Source organism: Xenopus laevis, chromosome 8L (assembly GCF_017654675.1).
Source record: "Xenopus laevis strain J_2021 chromosome 8L, Xenopus_laevis_v10.1, whole genome shotgun sequence".
NCBI classification, from domain to species: Eukaryota; Metazoa; Chordata; class Amphibia; order Anura; family Pipidae; genus Xenopus; species Xenopus laevis.
The window spans coordinates 122,234,412-122,259,193 of NC_054385.1; the positions used below are offsets into that span (position 1 = coordinate 122,234,412).

General features: G+C 40.6%; 1 protein-coding gene across 2 annotated transcripts; it reads left to right on the forward strand.

Annotated features, from left to right (window-relative positions):
- Positions 1 to 383: 383 nt before the first annotated feature.
- On the forward strand, positions 384 to 24,192 carry LOC108699385 (SLAM family member 5). 2 transcript variants are annotated; one of them, XM_018231422.2, is made up of 6 exons: positions 384 to 513; positions 11,191 to 11,508; positions 15,067 to 15,342; positions 16,879 to 16,989; positions 17,294 to 17,385; positions 23,597 to 24,192. In XM_018231422.2, exons 1-6 carry the CDS (start codon positions 462 to 464, stop codon positions 23,681 to 23,683), a joined length of 936 nt encoding a protein of 311 aa, XP_018086911.1. In that variant the 5' UTR covers positions 384 to 461; the 3' UTR covers positions 23,684 to 24,192. The 2 variants fall into 2 exon arrangements, with proteins under 2 accessions (XP_018086911.1, XP_041429464.1); XM_041573530.1 differs by having other exon boundaries at positions 425 to 513; positions 11,194 to 11,508.
- The last annotated feature ends 590 nt before the right edge of the window (positions 24,193 to 24,782 follow it).

Here is a 24,782-nt window from a genome sequence, read left to right on the forward strand (position 1 = left end):
CTTGCTGAAAACCCCGAAGGAGCATTTATAGTACTCCAGGGGTGGGTGTGCTGACTCCTCCTTGCCAAACTGCTTGATAAGGGAAAAGTTTATTTGCTTAGAGAAAAGGAAAATCTGGAGTTTGTGATTTTAAATATTTTTTGGTGAAAGTGTTTTTTTGCAGATAGTGTGGTTGCAGTGCAACAGTAGTATCTGTTCTGACTTGCAGGCATACACCCACTCTTTTTTTTTCCCTCCTTCACACAGATCAGAACTACAAAAACAGATTGGCACCACTGTTTTGGCTCCGAAAATGGGGCAAAAAGCAGAGGCATGTCCTCTGTTACCAGTGAATTAGTTCCACACAATGGACATAGGGAAGCAGAAGAAAAGAACCAGAGTCTGATACATGTTTATTATTCATGGACTCATTGCTGGATATGGGATGTAACCCCATGAGTGTGTAACAGCTGATAACAGAGATGCAGATCCTACTGGTCGAGCTGCTTTGCTTCTTTACAGCCCTTACGTTTGGTGAGTAAAAGTCTCTTTTGCTGCTCCGGTTACCCATGTGCCTTTGTTCCATTGCAAACGACTGTTGAACAGATGGGATATTGATATCAAGTTGGACCATAATGATGGCAGCATATGCTTGGGTGGGGTACAAATCCTGTATTTATACACATGTACAGGTTATACATTGTGTCCTCCAAATGCAGTTGTTATATTGAGGGTAGAGAGAGAGTGGCCACTGGGCTCTTGATGCAAATTTTGAATCTTTGTAGAAGGAAAAGCAGCAACTGAAAGGAAAGAGTATTTAGAAATGTATCTGCACTCCCCTGTAATATTTCTTCCCATTTTCCTCCTTTTTTTTATCACAGCCATACCTCAGCGTCCAGCAGGAATAATTCTCCAGCTGTAGTGCAGTTCCTATGCAGTAATCATAGAGTAAAAAAATGACATTATATAGTGAATAAATGATAAGGATATTATAAGTTACCTCAGAGTTTCATGGCCATATAAAAACACGAGGCCGAAGGCCGAGTGTTTTTATACAGGTCATGGAACTCCAAGGTAACTTCTAATATCCTAATATTTTGCAACAGGGGGTACTTTATTTATTATAATACACACGTTTCAGTGAGTCATGTGACAGAAATGACATCAGAACTCACCGTTTATAACTGATGACATCAGCGTTTATAAGGATATAATTTACAAGATATTCGTGGCTTTTGTGTATTATAGATGTATATTACACAACGCAAGCCATTAGTGCTCCTTTGTGTAAATAGAACACACATCTACCATGAGGTTGTGAATTTCCTGGCAGTACAAATAGAACAGTCCCTGCAAGTGCTGCTCATTGCTCTGCCCAACCCTGTACAAATGTAACTTTCCAGCAGTGAATTTATCACTATGCTGATTTAGCAGCAGTACATTACACATTCCTCTACACCCCTAAAACATAAGGGGCATAAATACAGATGAAGCAGACTCTATATATGGTTGCAAGAGGCCCTACTTAATGAACAATGTCATTATATACAGTTATGGGATCCATTATGCGGAAACCTGTTATCTAGAATGCATTGAATTACGGAAAGGTTGTCTTCCATAGACTCCATTTTATTCAAATAATCCAGTTTTTTAAATATGATTTCCTTTTTCTCTGTAATAATAAAACAGTAGCTTGTACTTGATCCCAACTAAGATATAATTAATCCTTATTGGAAGCAAAACCAGCCTATTGGGTTTATTTAATGTTTTACATGATTTTCTAGTAGAGGTAAGGTATGACGATCCAAATAACGGAAAGATCAGTTATCTGGAAAACCCCAAATCCCGAGCATTCTGGATAACAGGTCCCATATTGTACTGTATTCAAAAAATATGTCGACCTCGATCCTAAAATTAATTTGCTCTGGAGCCCATTAACATCTAGTTATGACACTGACCCCCAAGCAGAACATTCTGCTCTTCTACCAGTGCCCCAGAAGCAGTACATTGCATTAACCCCAATGCTAGGGTCCAAATTACCCTAGCAACCATGCACTGATTTGAATAAGAGAATAGAAAGATGAGTAATAAAAAGTGGCAATAACAATAAATGTGTAGGCTTACAGAGCATTTATTTTTAGATGGGGTCAGTGACCCCAATTTACAAACTGGAAAGAGTCAGAAGAAAAAGGGAAATAATTCAAAACCTATAAAAAGGAAAAACTGAAAAGTTGCTTAGAAGTAGCCATTCTATAACATACTAAAAGGTAACTTAAAGGGATCCTGTCATCGGAAAACATGTTTTTTTTCAAAACGCATCAGTTAATAGTGCTGCTCCAGCAGAATTCTGCACTGAAATCAATTTTTCAAAAGAGCAAACAGATTTTTTTATATTCAATTTTGAAATCTGACATGGGGCTAGACATTTTGTCAATTTCCCAGCCAGGCCCGGATTTGTGGAAAGGCCACCTAGGCCCGGGCCTAGGGCGGCAGAATTTTAGGGGGGCGGCATGCTGCCCAACCACACCCACATTGGCTCAAAAACACTGGAGATGCGCTGGAGATACGATCATTTTTTAAATTTCCCGTGCACCAATCCCCGTTGCCCCTGTCCCCCTGGAGGGGACAGGGGCGACGAACAGTAGTGGGCCTAGGGGTGCCCACTATGTAAATCCAGCCCTGTTCCCAGCTTCCCCCAGTCATGTGACTTGTGCCTGCACTTTAGGAGAGAAATGCTTTCTGGCAGGCTGCTGTTTTTCCTTCTCAATGTAACTGAATGTGTCTCAGTGGGACATGGGTTTTTACTATTGAGTGTTGTTTAGATCTACTAGGCAGCTGTTATCTTGTGTTAGGGAGCTGTTATCTGGTTACCTTCCCATTGTTCTTTTGTTTGGCTGCTGGGGGGGGAAGGGAGGGGGTGATATCACTCCAACTTGCAGTACAGCAGTAAGGGCTATTCCACACGGGGAGATAGCCTTGCGTTTGCGGTCGCGGCGACAAAGCGCCGCGCCAGTCGCCGCGACCGGCGCAGGCGACAGTTTTGTATGGGCGCCTATGTAAAAACGCCTGTGCTAACCACACGAGGCGATGCGCTTTTCAACAGTCGCCTGAAAAAGCCTGGCGATGCATTTTCAGGCGACTGTTGAAAAGCGCATCGCCTCGTGTGGTTAGCACAGGCGTTTTTACATAGGCGCCCATACAAAACTGTCGCCTGCGCCGGTCGCGGCGACTGGCGCGGCGCTTTGTCGCCGCGACCGCAAACGCAGGGCTATCTCCCCGTGTGGACTAGCCCTAAAGAGTGATTGAAGTTTATCAGAGCACAAGTCACATGACTTGGGGCAGCTGGGAAATTGACAATATGTCTAGCCCCATGACAGATTTCAAAATTGAATATAAAAAAATCGGTTTGCTCTTTTGAAAAATGGATTTCAGTGCAGAATTCTGCTGGAGCAGCACTATTTACGGATTCATTTTGAAAAAAATTTTTTTTCCAATGACAGTATCCCTTGAAAGGTGAACCACCCCTTTAAGCTAAATCTAGCAATAAAATGCACAAACTAGCGATGAGCGAAATTTTGTCGCCACAAAAATGGCACCCATAGATTCCAATGGGTGAAAAAATTGTTGCACGTCAAAAAGTTGTTGCCCATAGACTTCAATGCTTTTTGGTGAATTTTAGCTGTTTTGCGGATTTTTGGCAAAGCGAAATGGGTCAGATTCGCCCATCATTACTGCTTGCTGGGACCATTATCCTTACTAACCAGTTAGCATTTTCCATTTCATATTGGAAGCGGCCAATTACAAAGGGCAAATCGTTTCAGCTGAACGCAGTCAATTGAAAGGGGGTTATAGGGCAAATAACTGCTAAACTGTGTTTTCGTTTATACACAGGAAGATAAACAGGATTCAGTATAGCATTTATAACGCCCTGTGGAACAGGAAAGTGAAAACCTCCAATATAAAATAAGATATTTGTGTATATTTTACATTATTAAATGTAAAACGACATACTTTTCACTTAGAGGGGCAAATTTATTAAGGTTCGAATGGTAAATTCGAATTCAAATTTATTAATTTTTTTTTTGTTTTGTGTGTCAAAACTCCCAAATTCAAATTTAAAAGCACCAACTAGAATGTAATTTTAAAAGTGGGATTTATCACACCTCGACCCTGGAAACAGTTATTATTCAAATATTCACCGCCTAAAACCTGCCGAGTTCATTCATTTGAATATGTTAATTGCCTTCCTGACATTCGGGGTTATTTTTCGGAGGAAAACTCGATTCAAATTCGATTTGAATTTTCGGGTCAGGACTGTTCGATCGCATATTAGACGTTTTGAGTTTTTTTTTATAAATAACCTCCCATTCGAGTGGTGAGTACATTCAAATTTATTAGAGTAAAAAAAAAAATTCACATAAATTTAGAATTCGACCTTTGATAAATAATCCCCCTAAGGGCTCTTACTGACGAGTGGTTGTAGCTGCGCTCCCCTGCGTTCCTTTTTTCAGCGTTCAGCCGAAGGGGAGCGCAGGAATAGACACATTTAGCTTTTTTTCAATGGGGCTGTACTCACACAGGCGCGTGTAGGCGCAGAACGCAGGTTGAGACGCAACATGCTGCATTTTTCCTGCATTCGCCGCCTACATGCGCCTGTGTGAGTACAGCCCCATTGAAAAAATGTAATGTGTCTATTCCTGCGCTCCCCTGCTGAAAAAAGGAACGCAGGGGAGCGCAGCTACAACCGCTCTTCAGTAAGAGCCCTAATGGTTACTGGCCCTATGACCATTGAAGCATATGATAAAGATCAGGCTGTTGAGTAGAAAGAGGGTGGTTCACCTTTAAAGGGATACTGTCATGGGGAAATTTTTTTTTTTAAAATGAACCAGTCTGCACTGAAATCCATTTCTCAAAAGAGCAAACAGATTTTTTTATATTCAATTTTCAAATCTGACATGGGGCTAGACATGTTGTCAATTTCCCAGCTGCCCCAAGTCATGTGACTTGTTCTCTGATAAACTTCAATCACTCTTTACTGCTGTACTGCAAGTTGGAGTGATATCACCCCCCCTCCCTTTCCCCCCCAGCAACCAAACAACAGAACAATGGGAAGGTAACCAGATAACAGCTGCCTGGTAGATCTAAGAACAACACTCAATAGTAAAATCCAGGTCCCACTGAGACTCCTTCAGTTACATTGAGAAGGAAAAACAGCAGCCTGCCAGAAAGCATTTCTCTCCTAAAGTGCAGGCACAAGTCACATGACCAGGGGCAGCTGGGAAATTGACAAATGTCTGGCCCCATGTCAGATTTCAAAATTGAATATAAAAAAAATCTGTTTGCTCTTTTGAGAAATGGATTTCAGTGCAGAATTCTGCTGGAGCAGCACTATTAACTGATTCATTTTGAAAAAATTTTTTTTTCCCATGACAGAATCCCTTTAAGTTAATTTTCAATGTTATACAATTGCCAATTCTAAGCAACTTTTCAGCTGGTCTTCATTATTTATTTTTATAGTTTTTTTTTAATTATTTGCCTTTCTCCGTCTGACTCTTTCCAGATTTCAAGTCACTGACCCCATCAAAGAAAATGTGCTTTAAGGCTAAAACTGTACTGTTATTGTGTCTTTTTTACTACTGATTATTCTTTTCAGGCCTCTCCCATTCATATTCCGGTCTGTTATTCAAATCAGTGCATGGTTGCTAGGGTAATTTGGACCCTAGCAACCAGATTGCTGAAATTGCAGCTGCTGAATAAAAAGCTAAATAATTAAAAAACCACAAATAATAAAAAATGAAAACAAATTGCAAATTGTCTCAGAATATCACTCTCTATATCATATTAGTTAACTAAAAGGTGATCAACCGCTTTAAAGGCTCTTACTCACTGGCGTTCTGACCTGCGCTCCCCTGCGTTCCGTTTTTTGGCGTTCAGCCGCAGGGGAGCGCAGGAATAGACGCATGTCATTATTTCAAATGGGGCTGTACTCACTCAGGCGCGTGTAGGCGCCGAACGCAGGAAAAATGCAGCATGTTGCGTCTCAACCTGCGTTCGGCGCCTACACGCGCCTGAGTGAGTACAGCCCCATTTGAAATAATGACATGCGTCTATTCCTGCGCTCCCCTGCGGCTGAACGCCAGAAAATGGAACGCAGGGGAGCGCAGGTCAGAACGCCAGTGAGTAAGAGCCCTAAGAGGGTGTGTGTGTGTAGTGAAATGCTACAGAAATTCAGTTGAATTATGGCAGGAAATTAACAGACAATACGAAGAATAATAGAGAGACAGACTGCCAATAAACTGCAGACAGCTGCACTCGCAAATAATTCTTGCTAAATGCCCCACCTGTTTTATTCCTTCCTTTAAAGTGCAGACTTCCCATAGAATAACTTCTAATATATTCTGGCAGCATGAGATGTTTGTGCCATGTGCTTTGCATGTGTTTTACAGACAGTTTAGTCTGATTTTAAAGAGCAAGACTGAGCTGATTAGCATGTAAAACCACATCTATTAATCACACAAAAATCAGACGCATGCAACAATTTAGGGCATTTCCGTGAAGATTCGTGAGAATGTGCTATTTACCCTGAATAATCACGACACGCTTTAACTGAAGCTGCTTGATCTTGTTGATCAACTCGGCCACTCCAGACCAAGTCATCAGCTTTAAAGTTCAGAGTGTTAGCAACCTTAAAGGGATCCTGTCATGGGAAAACATGTTTTTTTCAAAACGCATCAGTTAATAGTTCTGCTCCAGCTGAAAACTGAAATCCATTTCTCAAAAGAGCAAACAGATTTTTTTATATTCAATTTTGAAATCTGACATGGGGCTAGACATATTGTCAGTTTCCCAGCTGCCTCCAGTCATGTGACTTGTGCTCTTAACTGCTGTACTGCAAATTTGAGTGTTATAACTCCCAACCCCCCCCAGGAGCCTAACAACTGAACAATGGGAAGGTAACCAGATAGCAACTCCCTAACACACAGGGTAGGATTTCTTTTTGGGCCGCCCCTAGGCCAAAAGGTCAAATGCCCGCCCCTCCCCTCGCGAGCGCTCCCTTCCCATTAATCTAACGAGCGCTCCCTCTCCCACAAGCACGTCCTCCTCCCCACACATGCACCCACATGCCAGAATACTCTGTGCGCACCAAGATCAGCTGCGCTCACGTGCAGTTTTGATGCTCTTCTGCTCCCAGTGAGGCAGATCGATGCGGCTGGAAGGCATGCCATCCCTAAAAATGTGCCGCCCTAGGCCCAGACCTTTGCCTTGCCACAAATCCGGGCCTGCTAACACAAAATGACAGCTGCCTTGTAGATATAAGAACAGCACTCAATAGTAAAATCCAGGTCCCACTGCGACACATTCAGTAACATAAGCATTAGCAGTCCCACTTTAACACCCTCACTGGTGCTCACACAGACTCAGCTTTTACAGCTTTCACCATACACAAGCCCCAGAATCCTCTCTTGGACTCAATCTTTACATTCTGTCTCCTGGGAGGGGTTTCTCTCTTCCTCTCACCAGTGCTTTGGAGCTCTCTCCAACACTTTAACTCATTGGGGAATCACACTCTCTTTCCCAACTCACCCTCCTCCACTCAAGGGAGAAGCACTGAAGTGTAGTCTCATTATCCAGCTTTTCCTGAGCCGGTACACAAATACAGCCACTCCAGCTGCAATATTATACATCTTTCCCTGGAGTTTTCTAGTCACCAGTCTAACAATGGTGAAATACACACAAAATGGTGTACTTTTTACACACATATCTTACAGTACCTAAGTAGGTCTCTGGAGAGACTCCCCAGATCATGATGTCTTTGGAGCTGTTTGATTTTGTTCTACCTCTTTATGGTGTATGTCAAGGACAAAAAAGGATTTACCTGGGGAGAATGTAGGGTACTGAGGAAGTTAAGTTCATTGTAGCATAGGCTGTGCCAGTTAGTTGTAAACTATGCCCTGGAGAGGGATGTGTTCCCCCAGACCCAGGGGAGAGTGAGTTGGTCCTGCCCATAGTTTATTTAAAGAATGGTGCTCTTCCTCCATGGAATTCATCTGTCACTCATGCCTCTGGGGAGCCTGGAGCATAAGACCCCAGTAAAAAGTTCTGTGCCGTAGGGATTGAAGACCCTTACTGAGGTCAGGGAATGGGACCCTGTGAATGAGGTCTAAATAGAGGATACCAGATCTTGTTATAGTTTGCTCAACTATAGTGACTGTGGGTCAGCTCATCAGGTGGAGTTAGCAAGTGGATAGGGAATACTCTGTGTAATTCCATGAAGCAAACTTGCAACAGACTGAAACTCTGGGAGACATTATCTGCTGTGTGTGAATACACCCCCAAAATAACTCAGTGGGTGTTGTGCCACTGCATCTGGAATATTGAATTTACTGAGAACTACTTTTTGCTGTTAAATAAATCATTATTTGGTTCAAGAAACTCTGGTAAGTTAAGAGTTACAGTTCAGCCACAGCTGACCCGTTCCTCCACCTGTACAAATTCATCTGAAATATTCCTGCCAAGGAGCAATTGCAGTTAGGCCATTACAGCCAAAACACGGCTACATCTATAATCATAAAGATCTATCACTTTTTCATCAGCATGTTTAGGACTATATATATATATATATATATATATATATATATATATATATATATATATATATATATATATATATATACAGAATAATACACCCGAATGTGGAACAAGTATTATCCTAAAGCGGGGCGACTATAAATACACAGCCCTTTTATTTCCAACCCCATAACCCACTTATTAGCAGAAGCGAGCTGCTTGTTACCACACTGTGAAACGGTTTCTGCGAATAGCAAGGCTCTCGTTTTTCTTTAATTAAATGTATGGTTTGTGGTGACTGCGCTGGGCCTTGGTGTGCTTCCTATTTCTATACATTAAGCACAGGTTTGTGCCATTAATAGTTATTGTTTCAGGATGTTTTTAAAGGGATAGCATTGCCAGAATAGGAAGTATTTACTTGTAATGTGAAACTGTAAGGGTTTTCATGGGCATTCATAATCTGCCTGTGTGTTCCTTCCCTAAGCGACAGGCAGTTGTCGGTCTCATTGCACATGGGGTTGATTAGGGTTGTTATCTTATTTCCCTATTAATAATATTGACATTATATAAAGGAGTCTTGTGTAATATAGCCAGCTGCATGCCTTAAATCAGTTATCTCTTTCCTGTAGGATGCTTTTATCATAGTGACTTTGCCCCAGTGTCTGTAGGTGAAATTTAGCTCATCTAAAGAGAAGCTCACCCACAATTAGGGGGGGACCCTTATTACTGCTCATTTAAATGTAAGCTATTGAGCAGGTGCGCTGTAGAGATAAGGGTATATGGCAGGTAATATACTGTAGATAAAGGGCAGGTTGATTTAGGTTTTAAAAAGATCATTCACAGAAAATTGATATTCAGGTCAAGGAGTGTTATATTATAACGACAAATAACATGTGCATAGTATAATAAAGTCTGTATACAGTAAGATTCAATAGAAGGAAGGCAGCACATAATATATAAGAGATATCAGAATGGGCCGAGGGAGTTGCTGTGAAATGTAGGACCCCGGCTAGTCTTGATCAGGAATTTCCCATCACCACTGCAATGTAATGATGTCCCACCAGTCCCAATAGATGGGAAAGAGAGAAAAAGTGAAAGCTGAGCATAGGTTTATAAGGGGAGAGGAAGAATAACAGTGAGTGGAAATCAGTGTGATAGGTAGAAAAGAGAAATGATAAAGGGTAGATGAAAGGATGGAAGAAGAATAACTGGGATGTTGAGAAACGCTAGGCAGGGGAAAAGGTGGATGGAAGAAAATAGAAGATAAGGTAGCAGTAGAACTACAACTTAATTATATGCAATCTAACTGGCAGCAGGAAAATCCATTCAGTGACAACAGTTTAAATTTCCTGCCCAATTGCCTGTATAACAGTCACAGTTCTATAGACCCAGGTACCTTGCTTTTTGGTTGGGTGCAGGGGTGCAAGTGAGTACTGCATGGATATAACATGTGAGGGGTGCCAATACCTATTGTTCCTCACTGTATATTAGGGATGCACCGAATTCACTATTTAGAATTCAGCCGAATCCCTGAATCCTTTGTGAAAGATTCTGCAGAATACCGAACCCTAATTTGATTATGCATATGCAAATTAGGGAAACAGTGGGTAACATTTTTTATACTTCCTTGTTTCGAACAGTCACGTGATTTCCCTTCCAGTCCATAATTTGCATATACAAATTAGGATTAGGATTTTCCTGGTGAAAAAGGCTGAATCCTGGATTCGGTGCATCCCTACTGTACATATTCTGATTTGGATATCAGTACCCACTGTCTCTTACTGTACATGTAATTGGGTGTCAATACCCACTGCCTCTCAATGTATATGATTTACTTGGGGTGTTAGTACCCACTGCCTCTCACTGTGTACAATGTGCTTGGAGTGTCAATACCTGCTCTATACTCAGGGGCACATTTACTATGGGTCGAATATTGAGGGTTAATTAACCCTCGATATTCGACTGTCGAAGTAAAATCCTTCGAATATCGAAGTCGAAGGATTTACCACTTTTCCTTCATTCGTATGATCGAAGGAAAAATCGTTTGAACGATTCGAAGGATTTTAATTCATCGATCGAACGATTTTCCTTCGATCAAAAAAACCTAGGAAAGCCTATGGGGACCTTCCCCATAGACTAACATTGATGCTCGGTAGGTTTTAGGTGGCGAAGTAGGGGGTCGAAGTTTTTTTTTAAAGAGACAGTACTTCGATTATCGAATCGTTCGACTCAATGTCAAAGTCATAGTCGAAGGTCGAAGTAGCCAATTCGATGGTCGAAGTAACCAATTCGATGGTCGAAGTAGCCAAAAAAACACTTCGAAATTAGAAGTATTTTTTATTCTATTCCTTCACTCGAGCTAAGTAAATGTGCCCCTCAGTGTTTTGTTTATTATACTGTACTTACCTTATGTAAAATGTGATTGCACCTATATAAAACTGGTGTAAAATATACCGTCTAGTGTTTTTCTTGTTGTGCATGTGATTCATTTTTTTACGGTTACTTTCCAGAATGAAACTGCAAGACATTGCTTTCTAGCCTTAAGCTACCATAGATATACTGTAATGTTTTAGCTGATACTTTAGGTTATCAAATAAAAAGTGTGACTGGCTGTGACTAAGTTTACTCAATTTGTCATTACAGCAGAAAATGCTCCGCTTGTGGTACAAGGGCTGCTAAACCAATCTGTCCGTTTGTCTTATCCAAAGCTGAATGCGCCTCTCAATGCCGTGTACTGGAGTTTCACTCACATAAACGGAACGGTTTGGGACAGGATAGCCGATATCAGGGATCAACAATTAACTGTCCATTCCAAACAATTTGCCAATCGCACAGAAACCAATGAAATAGAATTACAGATCAGGAAGCTGAGAATGGAGGATGCCGGAACCTTCAAAGCAATTCTAATTCCTGAAGGCAGTGAACAACTAAAAGATCAGACGTATGATCTCACTGTGTATGGTATGTATCTGAGAAATGTATGTTCCCTGTGGATTAAGAAAAAGAAAACATGCCTGGAATATTCAATTCTGAATCCTGATTTCCAATTTCTGGAAAAGTTTAAAGGAGAAGGAAAGGCTTCCTGCGCTTGGGGGTGCCAAAAGTTAGGTATTGACTTACCTGAAACTCCGGGCCAGTGCTCCTATCAGCTAGGGATTCGGCCGAACCCCCAAATCCTTCGCAAAAGATTTGGCCCAATCCGAATCCTAATTTGCATATGCTAATTAAGGGTGGGAAGGGAAAAACATTTTTTACTTCCTTTTTTGTGACAAAAAGTAATGGGTTGTTCCTTTCCCACCCTAATTTGCACATGCAAAGTAGGATTCGGATTCAGTTCGGCCGGGAAGAAGGATTCGGCCGAATCCGAATCTTGCTGAAAAAGGCTGAATCCTGGCCGAATCCCGAACCAAATCCTGGATTCGGTCCATCCCTACTATCAGCAGAAAACTGCACTGGTCCGGGTTTCTTCCAGTGAGCACCATGGAGCGATCCTCTTCCGGCTTCTTCTGTCTTCAAATTTCTCGGGGCAGATGCATGTGCAGTTAAACGAAATAGGTGACTTTTAGTTAAAGTTCGGCTTTTCGTTCTACTGCGCATGCGCAGCCGCGCGAAGAAAAGAGGAAGACGGAAGAGGATCGTTCAGTGGTACTCACTGGTATAACCCTGGGCCCAGTGTCAGACTGGCCCACCAGGATACCAGGAAAACTTCCGGTGGGCCCAGGTGTCATTGGGTACTCCTGCTTCTAAACATTTGGCCTATTTCATGGCTATTCCCTATTTCTAGGCTAAATTTAAAAAAAGGAGGCTAAAAAGATGGAATAATAGATTATAGTATGTAAAGAAAAGAGACTAGGAGAATAGAGGTTGAGCGAAGAGAGGAAAAAAAATAGTACTGAGAGTGGGCCCTTGGTCTAAGGTTTTCGGATGGGGCCCTGGTGTCCCAGTCCGACGCTGCCCAGGCTAGTGCAGTTTTCTGCTGATAGGAGCTTCAGTTAAGTCAATACAATCACTTGGGGGTGCCTAACATTTGGCACCCCCAAGTGCACCAAGCCTTGCCTTCCAGTATCGGACTGGGCTGGCAGGACACCAGGAAAAAACTCGGTGGGCCCCAGCCAACTTTTTTGGGGCAATTTAAAAATGGAGTGAAGTTCATCAACCAGCCGTGCATCCCTGTACTCTAACACTCTTTACGGATGGTAAAGCTTGATCTAAGTATATATACAGTATATATATGTAGGGTTGCTGCTTTTTTAACACTCCATGATAATAAGGGGGAAACCTGTGATGTCATGAGGTGGGGGAAATGATGAGTGGGCGGAGTAATGATACAAGTGGGTGGACTGACGACATGAGTGGGTGAAGCAATGACATCAGTGGCAAGTCTCAATGGATTGGGCAGAGAAAGGGGTGAGAATTATTGGGACAGACCAGGATGGAACAAGAAGGTGTTGCAAATTTACTAGCAAGTACGTTACCAGTAAATTTGCGATACCAGCCCTGTCCAGGCTTTACTGTCCGGGTGGCAACCCAATTGTAGGTGCATTATTCTGAGCATTAATGAATTTCGAGAGCAATATATGCTTTAAATGAAATTAAAATGAGGGTTCTCGCATACTTGGGATATGCCTTAGTACACGGAGTACTTGACCCTGTATCCAAATTAAAAATGCAGTGCACAAGATTACAAGTGAGCTCTGGACTTAGCATTTGTTATAAGCAGACGTTGAGTACATGCCAGCGATTCCATGGGTCATTCATGTGGCACACAAGCAACTTTTATAATTACACAGCTTAAACACTGAGTATTCTTTTAGGTTGTCCGCATTTCTTCAAGTGCCTCCAAAATACCTATTCCCAGGTGATTTCCTATCCAATTGCTTCTGAGATGAGCGAAGAGTGGTTCTTTTCAGGGTGGTATTGCTGTAGGCAAGCTATTACAAAGGGAATTCAGAGGAGGTATTCCATCCAAGTACTGGGCTCTGCTTGGTAACCAATTATAGACACAATCAGGTGCTTTCAGGGTGGTATGGTCTGAACAAAAGCATGTATTGCCAAGTAAAAAAGTTTTTTTTTATATTCTATTTTTATTTTATTTTATTCTATTTATTAAAGTTTCTTTCTGAGAATTCCGAGAATTTTAAACAGGAAAAGTGACATTTATGCCCTAATGCTCACAATGTGGCATCTTCACTTGCAGGGACTGCTATTACTGAGCTGGTTTCCAAGGGAGTCCTAGGCTCCTGGACTGCAATACTTTTGCAGTCCACTTTAATGTGGGCATATTGGGGAGAGATCTGCTCATTTGGTTACATCACCAAACAAGCGGATCTCTGTGTCTATGGCCACCTTAAGAGCATTTTTGGTTGAGAGGTCTCTTATAGTTCTTTGTAGAGAAGGAGTCTATATTTCCCAGTTTATATCTTCAAATAGTTAGAATATGCCTCTAAAATACTGAAGTCTATAGCTCAGTGTTTTCCCTGTATGCCAGCATAATAGATTCTATAAGACTTGACACTACTTTGGGTCAATGCTGCTTTCTAGCTCTTGGGGTGACAAGGGCTTCTGCAGAAATGGCATATTTGTTAAATTGTTCCTGAGTGATATAGGGGTTGGGGTAGAATGACTAATAATGATGGTTCCTTCCCCACTTAATTTCAGTTTCAAGCAGTCTTCAAAAGTTGCCTATGAAACTCAATGCTCAGCACGTTTGGCACCCACTCCTTCCGTGCAAATGATGATAGGGGCATGTGTGAAGTTAATTGTATGAGATTGGGCTACTGAAATCCCAGCTATGTTAACTTATACTGTATGTTGTGTTTGGTCGGCCATTTGTTTATGGTTGCCCATCTTGCTTAGATCCACCAAAAAGGAAGGGACCTACCATTGGGTAATATGGGGTTTCAGTACTTTCAGGTACTTCTGGAAGTCATTGATTTAAGTAGAATTATATGGTCCTTCTTCTTCAAGTGGGGGAAATGGCAATTGCTTCATTAGGGTCATGGAGTTTATTTCTGTGGCTCAGTCTGATATGGAAACGTTCCCTCGTATATTTAGTAAAATATTATTGGCTTGGTCTGAGGTTGTTCTTGGTGTGGCATTGTGCAGGGGACCTGCTTTAGAAAGGGCTCATAGGTAGGGGTTTCAAATCTGTTAAATATAAAGGCACCATCAGCTGGAAAGTGATAGCACCTAAGTGATGAGGGTACAGTTCCCTTAACAATGTAGACCAAGATGTTTTCCTTTCAGGATGACACCAAGAAACTTAATTTTCTCATGGGCTGGAGACAAACTCGAGGTTCTATTTATATTTTTTAATATTTGGTATAGCTCATGGTGTCTATGTAAATTAATTGTGACCTTCGTTCACCCATAATTTTAATCTGTCTATTTATTTCATTAGGCCATGTCTGTAAGTACTTAAAACATGTCAGTTCTGCTACTAGCTTTTCTTTAAAAAAGGGTCGTAAAAAGACATTTTAAATCTTACTGTAACACAATAACGCTTTATTATTTTTGCAGAGCCTGTTCCTGTTCCAAACATAGAAGTACTGGAAACGCATAGTGATGACCTGTGTAATTTTACACTTGAGTGTTCTGTCCCAACCAACACAAAAGCCTTGTTCTTTAGCTGGAAGACCAGGCACAGAGATCTTGCATTCCAACCCTACATAAATGGAAGCACCATCTGGGCCTCGCTGAGGCCTGAATCATGGGGCAATGAGTATCTCTGCATAGTACAGAACCCTGTTGATCAGAAAAATGTATCTGTTACTGCCCAAGATATCTGCCTTAAAGGTAAGAGTCTGAATTTTAACTATTGGCTTAATAATGGGTGGTTGTTTTAGAAAAAATCTAAAAAAATTGGTTGACTTTCCAACTTTCCTTTATTTTAGTATTATTTATAGTATTTAAACTATATTACTTATACTGCATGATTATGTTATAAAAAGCTTTGTAAAAAATGTTCAAAGCTCCTATTTATCGCCTCTTGGCCTCCACTAAATCACACCATAGGAACAGCCTCTCCAGCAAACCTTCCTACCCAAGAAGAAAACCATAAAGAGGGTAGCAGGTCGCTACCTCCTGCCCCAATAAAGATAATAATAATAATGGCTCAACGTTAAGCTTTGCACTCCAGTACAAGTGACATAGGCTCCTCCTCTTTCCCAAACCATCCAGCCAATCCTTGCTTTCCTCTTTCCTAGTACAGCCAAATGCAGTTTTTGCCAATAATATTTTATTTGCTGATCAGCAAATCTTTATATATTTATAAATCTAATACTCAGCATCTAATACTCCATCATCCTTACATTCAAATCCCTATTATAACTTCCAGTCAAAGTCAAACCTCCTATTTATCGCCCTCTTGGCCTCCACTAAATCACACCATAGGAACAGCCTCTCCAGCAAACATTCCTACCCAAGAAGAAAACCATAAAGAGGGCAGCAGGTCGCTACCTCCTGCCCCAATAAAGATAATAATAATAATGGCTCAACGTTAAGCTTTGCACTCCAGTACAAGTGACATAGGCTCCTCCTCTTTCCCAAACCATCCAGCCAATCCTTGCTTTCCTCTTTCCTAGTACAGCCAAATGCAGTTTTTGCCAATAATATTTTATTTGCTGATCAGCAAATCTTTATATATTTATAAATCTAATACTCAGCATCTAATACTCCATCATCCTTACATTCAAATCCCTATTATAACTTCCAGTCAAAGTCAAACCTCCTATTTATCGCCCTCTTGGCCTCCACTAAATCACACCATAGGAACAGCCTCTCCAGCAAACATTCCTACCCAAGAAGAAAACCATAAAGAGGGTAGCAGGTCGCTACCTTCTGCCCCAATAATGATAATAATAATAATGGCTCAACGTTTAGCTTTGCACTCCAGTACAAGTGACATAGGCTCCTCCTCTTTCCCAAACCATCCAGCCAATCCTTGCTTTCCTCTTTCCTAGTACAGCCAAATGCACCTTTTGCCAATAATATTTTATTTGCTGATTGGCAAATCTTTATATATTTACAAATCTTTATATATTGCAATTTCGAATATGCTTTTCTTTATTATAAACAATGTTACGTTACTTAGGCTGGTTTTGCTTCCAATAAGGATTAATTATACCTTAGTTGGGATCAAGTACAAGCGACTGTTTTATTATTACAGAGAAAAAGGAAATCATTTTTTAAAAATTGGATTATTTGGATTAGATGGAGTCTATGGAAGATGGCCATCTCCTAATTTGTGACTTTCTGGGTAACTGGTTTCTGGATAACGGATCCCATACTTGTACCCTACCTTAACTTTTGTTTCTTTCTCAATGATTGCAGACAGACAAACATTCTACTTCCGTTCCTATTTTCTACTCCTGCCTTTGAGCCTCATTCTGTTACTGCTGATAGCAGGGCTCGTTATACTACTGCGGAGGAAAAATAACAAAGGTAATTTATATTTTTGTGCCACATTTCTAGCTCATTGGTGTCATTTTGTGGTAAAAGCAAAATATTGGCAGGCAGACTGGGTAAAACCATATTTCAGACACACCAGAATTGTTTCAAGAATATTATAAAAAAAACTGTATTACCATGAAAAACAGATTAAAGGTGAACAATAAAGGTGACCTATCTGGGTCATTATAAGCTGTCTTGAGCTGTCCCGACTTGTGCGCGTGATAATTCCACATGAATAATGGCAATTTATGATCAACACAAGCAATGATATACACAGTATTTATTATTTTGCCAGAACCTGCTCCCACCGGAGAAAATCTATACAGTGAAACTCTGTATATTGAGGTGGAAAGAAATCAGCAGAATGAAATCGAGCAGGAGAAAGAGGTTGGTATTTGCACATCATATTAACCCTGTCATCTCTGTAAAACGCAGTGTTTTATTTTGTCAAGAATAAAAGAAAAGGATGCGGTCATTATGAAGATGTCTCCAAAATTCTATTGTTTCCAGTGATGTTAGTGAGGTCAGAACTTGCCTTGTGACTCAAGTCAGGTCACATGAAGGATTACCTGTGTGTGAATGTCTTAATTCTACCGTTTTAAAGGCTTTGAGGGATAAAGTGCAACTTTTTTATGACGACATGGCAACTTATTATAGGCTTTATTAGCCCTGTGTTGTTCTCCATAACAGCCCATTAACTAATTCAAACGCATGAGCGATGCCTCTGATTAAGTCATTACATATAAACAAAAGTCCCATTATGTTGCTTGGATCTAAATCTTGTTTATATATTGACGTAATGGTATCAAATGGCTGCCTGCAGTCCGATCAATGCAAGAAGATCACGCGGGGATAATGGGTGCCATTTATCAAGGCAAAACAGGGATGACATTTCATTCTGCGTCATCAAAGAAAAACTCCAAGTCATGCGGCTGTCTGTATGGCCCGGGCAGTAACCTTCTGGTTATTATCTGCTCTGATATAAACCACTGGGCCAGGAGAGCAGCAGACAGTCTCTTGGTGAATATGATCCCCTTACTTGCCTTTTCCATTGCTGCTTTAGCAGCCTTATCTGAAGCCAAATAATTAAAGCTTGCTGTGTCTTAAGGTGGCCATAGATGCACAGATAATATTGTACGAAACTAATTTTCTTACGATATTCGGTGCATGTATGGTGGAATAGCAGAAGACAGAAGTCGGCAGAAGACTTAGATATCAGTTGGCTCGTCGATCAGGCTGGCCATAATATTTCGAAGGCACCCAAACATCGGTCATTGTTACGTGCTGAAATGTCAGATACGGGTAGAATTCTATTGTTTCTACCTGGATATCTGACGATTAAGCTCTACATTTGTATACTGAAATGAACAATCTTTCTTGGAAGGATATTTTTCAAGATTGTAATTGTTACGTCTATGGCCTCCTTTAGTTATAAATCAATGTGTATAAGAAACGGATCCGCACACACGCTGATTAATGCAGCCGGGGGAATATCCCCTTTTATTCAGCCACGTGGCTGAATAAAAGGGGATATTCCCCGACTGCATTAATCAGCGTGTGTGCGGATCTGTTTCTTATACACATTGGTTGCTAAGGGACCCGGCCGGGTCAACGGAAGGAACGAACCACCAGTTGCAGGATTGGTGAACTACAGGTGTGCGGTAGGAGAATTACATTGTAATCACCTTTAGTTATACCCATTCTCCCACCTGAGCTTTAAGGTGGTCATGCACAGACCGCTTTCATGGTATGAAACTATCAATTTTAGCACAATGCAATAAAATCGTTTACCTGTTGTTATACTGATGGGGTGCAAACGATTGCAACGTTTCAACAGTCCAAAGAGGGGAGCAGAATTTGGAGGTATGGATGGGGACAGGGTGTGGCCAAGGTGTACTGGAACACAACCAAGACACTACCAAAACATAACATTTCTAGCTGGCGTATTCTTGACTCTCTTCAACTAAGTGTGGCCATACAAGGGCAGATTAAAGCTGCCAATATCCTTTAGACCAATTCAGCATCTTATCTGCCAGTGTATGGGGCATTCCAATGGGTCATCCCAATCTATATCAGGCCAAAAATCAAGCAGATATCTATTGGGCATGTTTGATTTTGTGCCGATCGAAGACCACAATGGCTAGTTGATGCAGTCCTCATCCCGTCGGCGGCTTTTTCCTTCGCTGTAATCCAATTGTTTGGCCCTGGGGCTGAACGATTGGATTAAGCCAATATCATCCTGCCTTTGATGGGCATATCTGGTTAAGATAAATAACGCAAATCAAAATTGCTGGGGTGTCAATTTGCTAAGCCCCTAGTAATTCTGATCACTAGCCTATCAATTTGTACAACTATATTTCCCAAAGAGGATCTATGGGAAGAAGAGCTAAAATGACCACAAAGCACTCTCCAGTGGCAAGTTAGGCTTATACAGTAAGTCCCCTCTAACCATAAAATATATTGTGGTATTAGACTTTTTAAAAACTCTGTACTGCTATGATATAGAAACCTTCATGATGCTAAGCTTAGACCAATATACACCATTAACGGAGAACTAGAACCTAAAAAACTACTGACACTTTATAATTCTCTCTGGTACTCTCAATTTAAAGGAGAAGTAAACCCTAAAAATGAATGTGGCTAAAAATACCATATTTTATATAGTGAACTTATTGCACGAGGCTAAAGTTTAAGCTTGTCAATAGCAGCAATGATCCAGGACTTCAAACTTGTCACAGGGGGTCACCATCTTGGAAAGTGTCTGTGACACTCACATGCTCAGTGGGCTCTGATTGGCTGTTGAGAAGCTAAGCTTAGGGCTCGTCACTAATTATCCAGCACAAAATGAGCTTCCCCTGTAATATAAGCTGATGCTACAGGTTTGCTGATTATTAAATTCTGATGCTAATTGCACTGGTTTCTGTGCTGCCATGTAGTAATTATCTGTATTAATTACTAATCAGCCTTATATTGTGACATTTCTATTCTATGTGTACTGTATATTGTGAGTGGGTCCCTAAGCTCAGTAAGTGACAGCAGCACAGAGCATGTGCAGTGAATCAGCAGAAAAGAAGATGGGGAGCTACTGGGGCATCTTTGGAGACACAGATCTTTACTGCTAAAGGGCTGGGGTTGCCTGGGCTGGTACAGAAGCACAAAATATCATGTAAAACATTTCTAGCTACTTCTTTAATTAGGCTTTAGTTCTCCTTTAATCACTCTTACACTGATTTAATATATGTTCTCTTTGGGGACTTTTAATTATACATGCCACTCTAACACATATTTCCCCCAGCAGGAACCCCCACTTGTTGGCCATTCTGCCAAGGGTGCACTAATCACTTAAAGAGCCTTTAATTATGGTGCGCAAGAAGGGCAAGTTCTCATAAGCTTTTGATGTAATACAAATCCTCATCAGCAATTACGTGAAGCATAACTAGAACACAAGTTCCGGGAAGGGGCTTGTTTCAGGCATATCTAGTTTCCCTTTACAAGCATTTTCCTAAGAACAAATATTTTAAGAAAAATTGGCTTAGCTCCCAGGCATCAGCATTAATGCAGAGGAAAATATACATAATATCAGTTAAAGCCAAGAGCATGAGAGGCAAATATTTATCAAATAACACGCAGAGATCAGCACACAGTGGCTTCCAAGAGATTATTATCACTGTTTCTCAGAAACCCTTAAAACACAACAAAATGATTCTCTACTACTGGAAATATTGTGTCCTTTTAATACAGGACAACATGCTGCAAGTGCAGTGTGCAATGTTGGAAGAAAAAGCCATAATTCAGCGTTTTTCATTACAATTCAATTTTACCTTACAATTCTGTCCAATGCATCAATTGCACTTTTTACAAATCGGATGCATACCTTCCAACTGGAAAGTCCCGTTTTTCTCTGCACTAAACAGCCAGAAAAAGAAACAAAGTTTCTAACTTAATTGGCTTTTAGCAGAGAGCCCAGAACAGCCACAGCTGCAGATAAGATACTTTTGTAACAATTTCAAGATAAGCAAATAAGTAATTGTAACAATATAATATAACAGGTCCCTTGGGAAATGTTAGACTCACAGCTTAAAAGGGCAATTCACCTTCATTAACAAAACTGTAATAACTGGAAAGAAAAACCACAGAAATAACCTAAAAAAAAAACTTTCATAACCTAAATTTTGTAAAATGAACATGGTAATTAAGGGGTGTGGTCATAAAAATGGGCGTGGTCAAAAATGGTCCCTCTTTTTATTTCCAAAATGTTGGGAGGTATGCAGATGCAAGTTGCATACAGCATTTTCAGGAGTGTGCATTCAAAATGGTGTTTAGGGCTGGGCGAATTTTTTCGCCTTGTTTCGCCGAAAAAATGACGCCCATAGACTTGTATGGTGTCATGCGTCAAAATAAAAAGACACGCGTCAAAAAAAATTTTTGCAGGGCAACAAATTTTTTTTGCCGGCCATAGACTTTAATGGGCGTCGGCAACATTTTGCCGGCGGCGAATTTTTGGTGAAACGAAACGGGTCCAATTCGCCCATCCCTAGTATTTGCATCTGATTTTCTGGCACAGCTCACTATGGTTCAGGGTGGGTGTAGCTACTTGGTGTTTAGTGTTAATAGATGCATTTTGGCTCCATTCATCATAAGAGGCAGGATAGTTATTGGAAGCCACATAGCAGTGCAGTCGTGTGTTTATTAATTAATTGCACTATGCATTCAATTACATAATGGGGGTTGGGTACTAAACATCTGTAGTATTAGGGTCTTCAAAGGTAAATGATTAGTCACCACAATAGGGAAGTGGCCCAGGTGCACCGCGCCCTCAGCCCTCAGCCCTCAGCAAGGGGAGCGGACAATCTGAAAAACCAATTGGGAGCTGGCACTCAAAGAAGGCAAACTTCCACCAGGTCAAACGTTCATAGTGAAGAAAGTTTATTGTGTCCACAGCCTTACGCGTTTTATGTCATCAACACTTCATCATAGGCTGCCCATAGCCTAAGATTAATGACACAAAACGTGTAAGGCTGTGGAGTGGACACAATAACCTTTTTTCACTATGAACGTTTGACCTGGTGGAAGTTTGCCTTCTTTGAGTGGCAGCTCCTAATTGGTTTGTCGGTTATGTACTAAACCACAAATTTATCTCATAATTCAATGGGGGAAAAAAAACACGACCAAACTCCCATGTTGATTTTGCTTTGTATTTATAAAACAACTCAGAAAAATCTGTAAAAAAACCTGATAAAATCAAGGGTAAACCCAAATCATACAATTTTTTTCTGGCTTTTTTCCTGAAAAGCCCTATTATTTAGAGTTTTTCCCCAAAAAAACCCAAATCATCGGCTAAACCCAGCGCATTTGGCCTTTTTGCATTATTGGAGTATAATAAATCCCAAAAAATTAGGGTTTTTTTCCATGCACAATTTGAGTTTTTGCCCCAAAAAGCCTGACCAGATAAATGCATGATTTAATAAATACGAATTTACTAAAGGGCGAAGTGGCTAACACTAGCGAAAGTTCGCCAGCGTGATGTCATTTGCCACTTCGCTGATTTACTAATGGGTGCTGGCATAAATTCGCTAGCGAAGTGGACCTACTCTAGCGCTACTTCGCACCCTTATGTCAGGCGAAGTGCAATAGAGCTATGGCAAAGGGATGTAACTACGCTAATTCACTAACTTGCAGATTTTACTCTTGCGCCAGACTTGCCTTCGCCACCTCAGACCAGGCGAAGTGCAATAGAGTAGATAGGACTTGCTTCAAAAAAAGTTCAATTTTTTTCTAAGTCCCAAAAAACGCTGGCATCTTTTTTCTTTTTTAAGGGTGATAGGCTGAAAAAGATTCAATTTTTTTTGGGGTACCCACCTTCCCCCCTACATTTCCTAACATATGGCTCCTAAACTATACGGGGGCACATGTATAGGGCAAAATAGCACCTCTATTTTATTTTATGAAGCTTTCCCAGGCTTGTGTAGTGTAATGCTAAGTAAATTTGCCCCCTAGAGTAGCTACTACATTCCATTTTACTGCTCAGTTATATTTACATCTTGATCCTCAAGGTATGGAGGAGTATATATATATATATATATATATATATATATATATATATATATATATATATATATATATATATATATATATATATATATATATATATATATATATATATATATATATATATATATATATATATAAACAGTTATCCCCAACCAGTGGCTCACAAACAACATGTTGCTCCCCAATTCCCTGGATGTTGCTCCCATTGGCCTTAAAGCAGGTGATTATTTTCAAATTCTTTTCTTGAAGGCAAGTTTTGTTTGCATAAAAACCAGGTGTACTGCTAAGCTCCCATAGACTGCTAGTTCACTGCTATAACAGCCCTTATTTGCCCCCCATGATTCTTTAATGCTTGAGTTGCTCCCCAAATCTATTTACAATCAAATGTGGCTCATGGGTAAAAAAGGTTGGGGAGCCCTGATCTATATGATCATGATCACAATAAAGGGATTGTGCAAATGGAGGGGAAATGACAGTATGTGCATAGAATAATTCTTTAGATATCATGCTAAGTCCCTTTCAAATGTTTTTTTTTTTTTTCTTACAGGTTATTTATAGTCAGCCGAAAAAGAGAAACCTACCATCCAAATCAAGGACAAATACGATCTACACTGTCATTCAACACAATACGTGAAAACCTTGTGCTCTCTACAGAGCCTATCTTCAGACTGTTCAGTGCCATAGGGTGGTCATCCTGAAAAACCGCACTGTTGGAGACCCTCATGTGAAAACCAAGGGATCTGATTCTGCTGTACTCTGCCGAACTACTAACTAAGCTTGTACATAAGATATACAAGTCTGTAAATTTCAGGTCAGCACATTTACTTTATGTGATTTTAAGTGGGTAAGGCTGATACCACCCAGTTGGCCATACACTGGCAGAATAAAGCTGGTGCTTTATCCTTCAGATTGAAGGTCAGAACTTGGACAGCTTTGACCTCATCGGTTCATTGATGTGAATCACTTTCAACAGACCTGCTAAGGTGCCAACTATGATTTTTTGGCTAAATGATCAGATTAGCCTGTTTTGCATAAGAATGTACAAACGATTCATTCATTTGGTGGGGCCACCAAACAAGCAGATAATCATGTGTATGGCCAAGTTTTAGGGCAGAGACACATGCAAAGATTCAGGGAGATTTAGTCACCTCTTCTTCGGGTGACTAATCTCCCCGAAAAATCCTTCCCACCGGCTAGATGGCAGTATGCCACTCGGAGTGCTTTGTTTTCCGAAGTCGCCCAAGTTTCCTTGTGAGGCAACTACATCTCCCCGAATCTTCGCGTGTGTCTCTGCCCTTAGACTCAACTTGAAAAACCCTACCTGAAGGATAAGTCTTCATATTTACTGACTGCTCAGGTTGTTACACTGTATAATTGGATGGATAAATGTATATTAGTATTGGTTAGTAGATTGGTTTGCTTTCTAGCATCTACTAGTGCTTAGGCTGCCTGTTCATAGAGCTCAGTGGTTAGTTCTTCTGCCTTGCAGCACTGGGGTCTTCAGGTTGAGTCTCCCCCTAAGCACTGCAATTAGATTGTATGTTTTACCCACATATACTTGTCTTTCCTCCCATATTGTCATCTGTGCTCTATTGAAATTAACCCTAATGTGATCTCCACTATGGCTGGTAAACAATCTCTCTAGAAGTGTTATATAAATGTATTTTTTTACTTTATAAATAAAGGAAAAGGTTATTACTGTTTATTTAAGTTTGTTTTCATGGCAGTCCCTC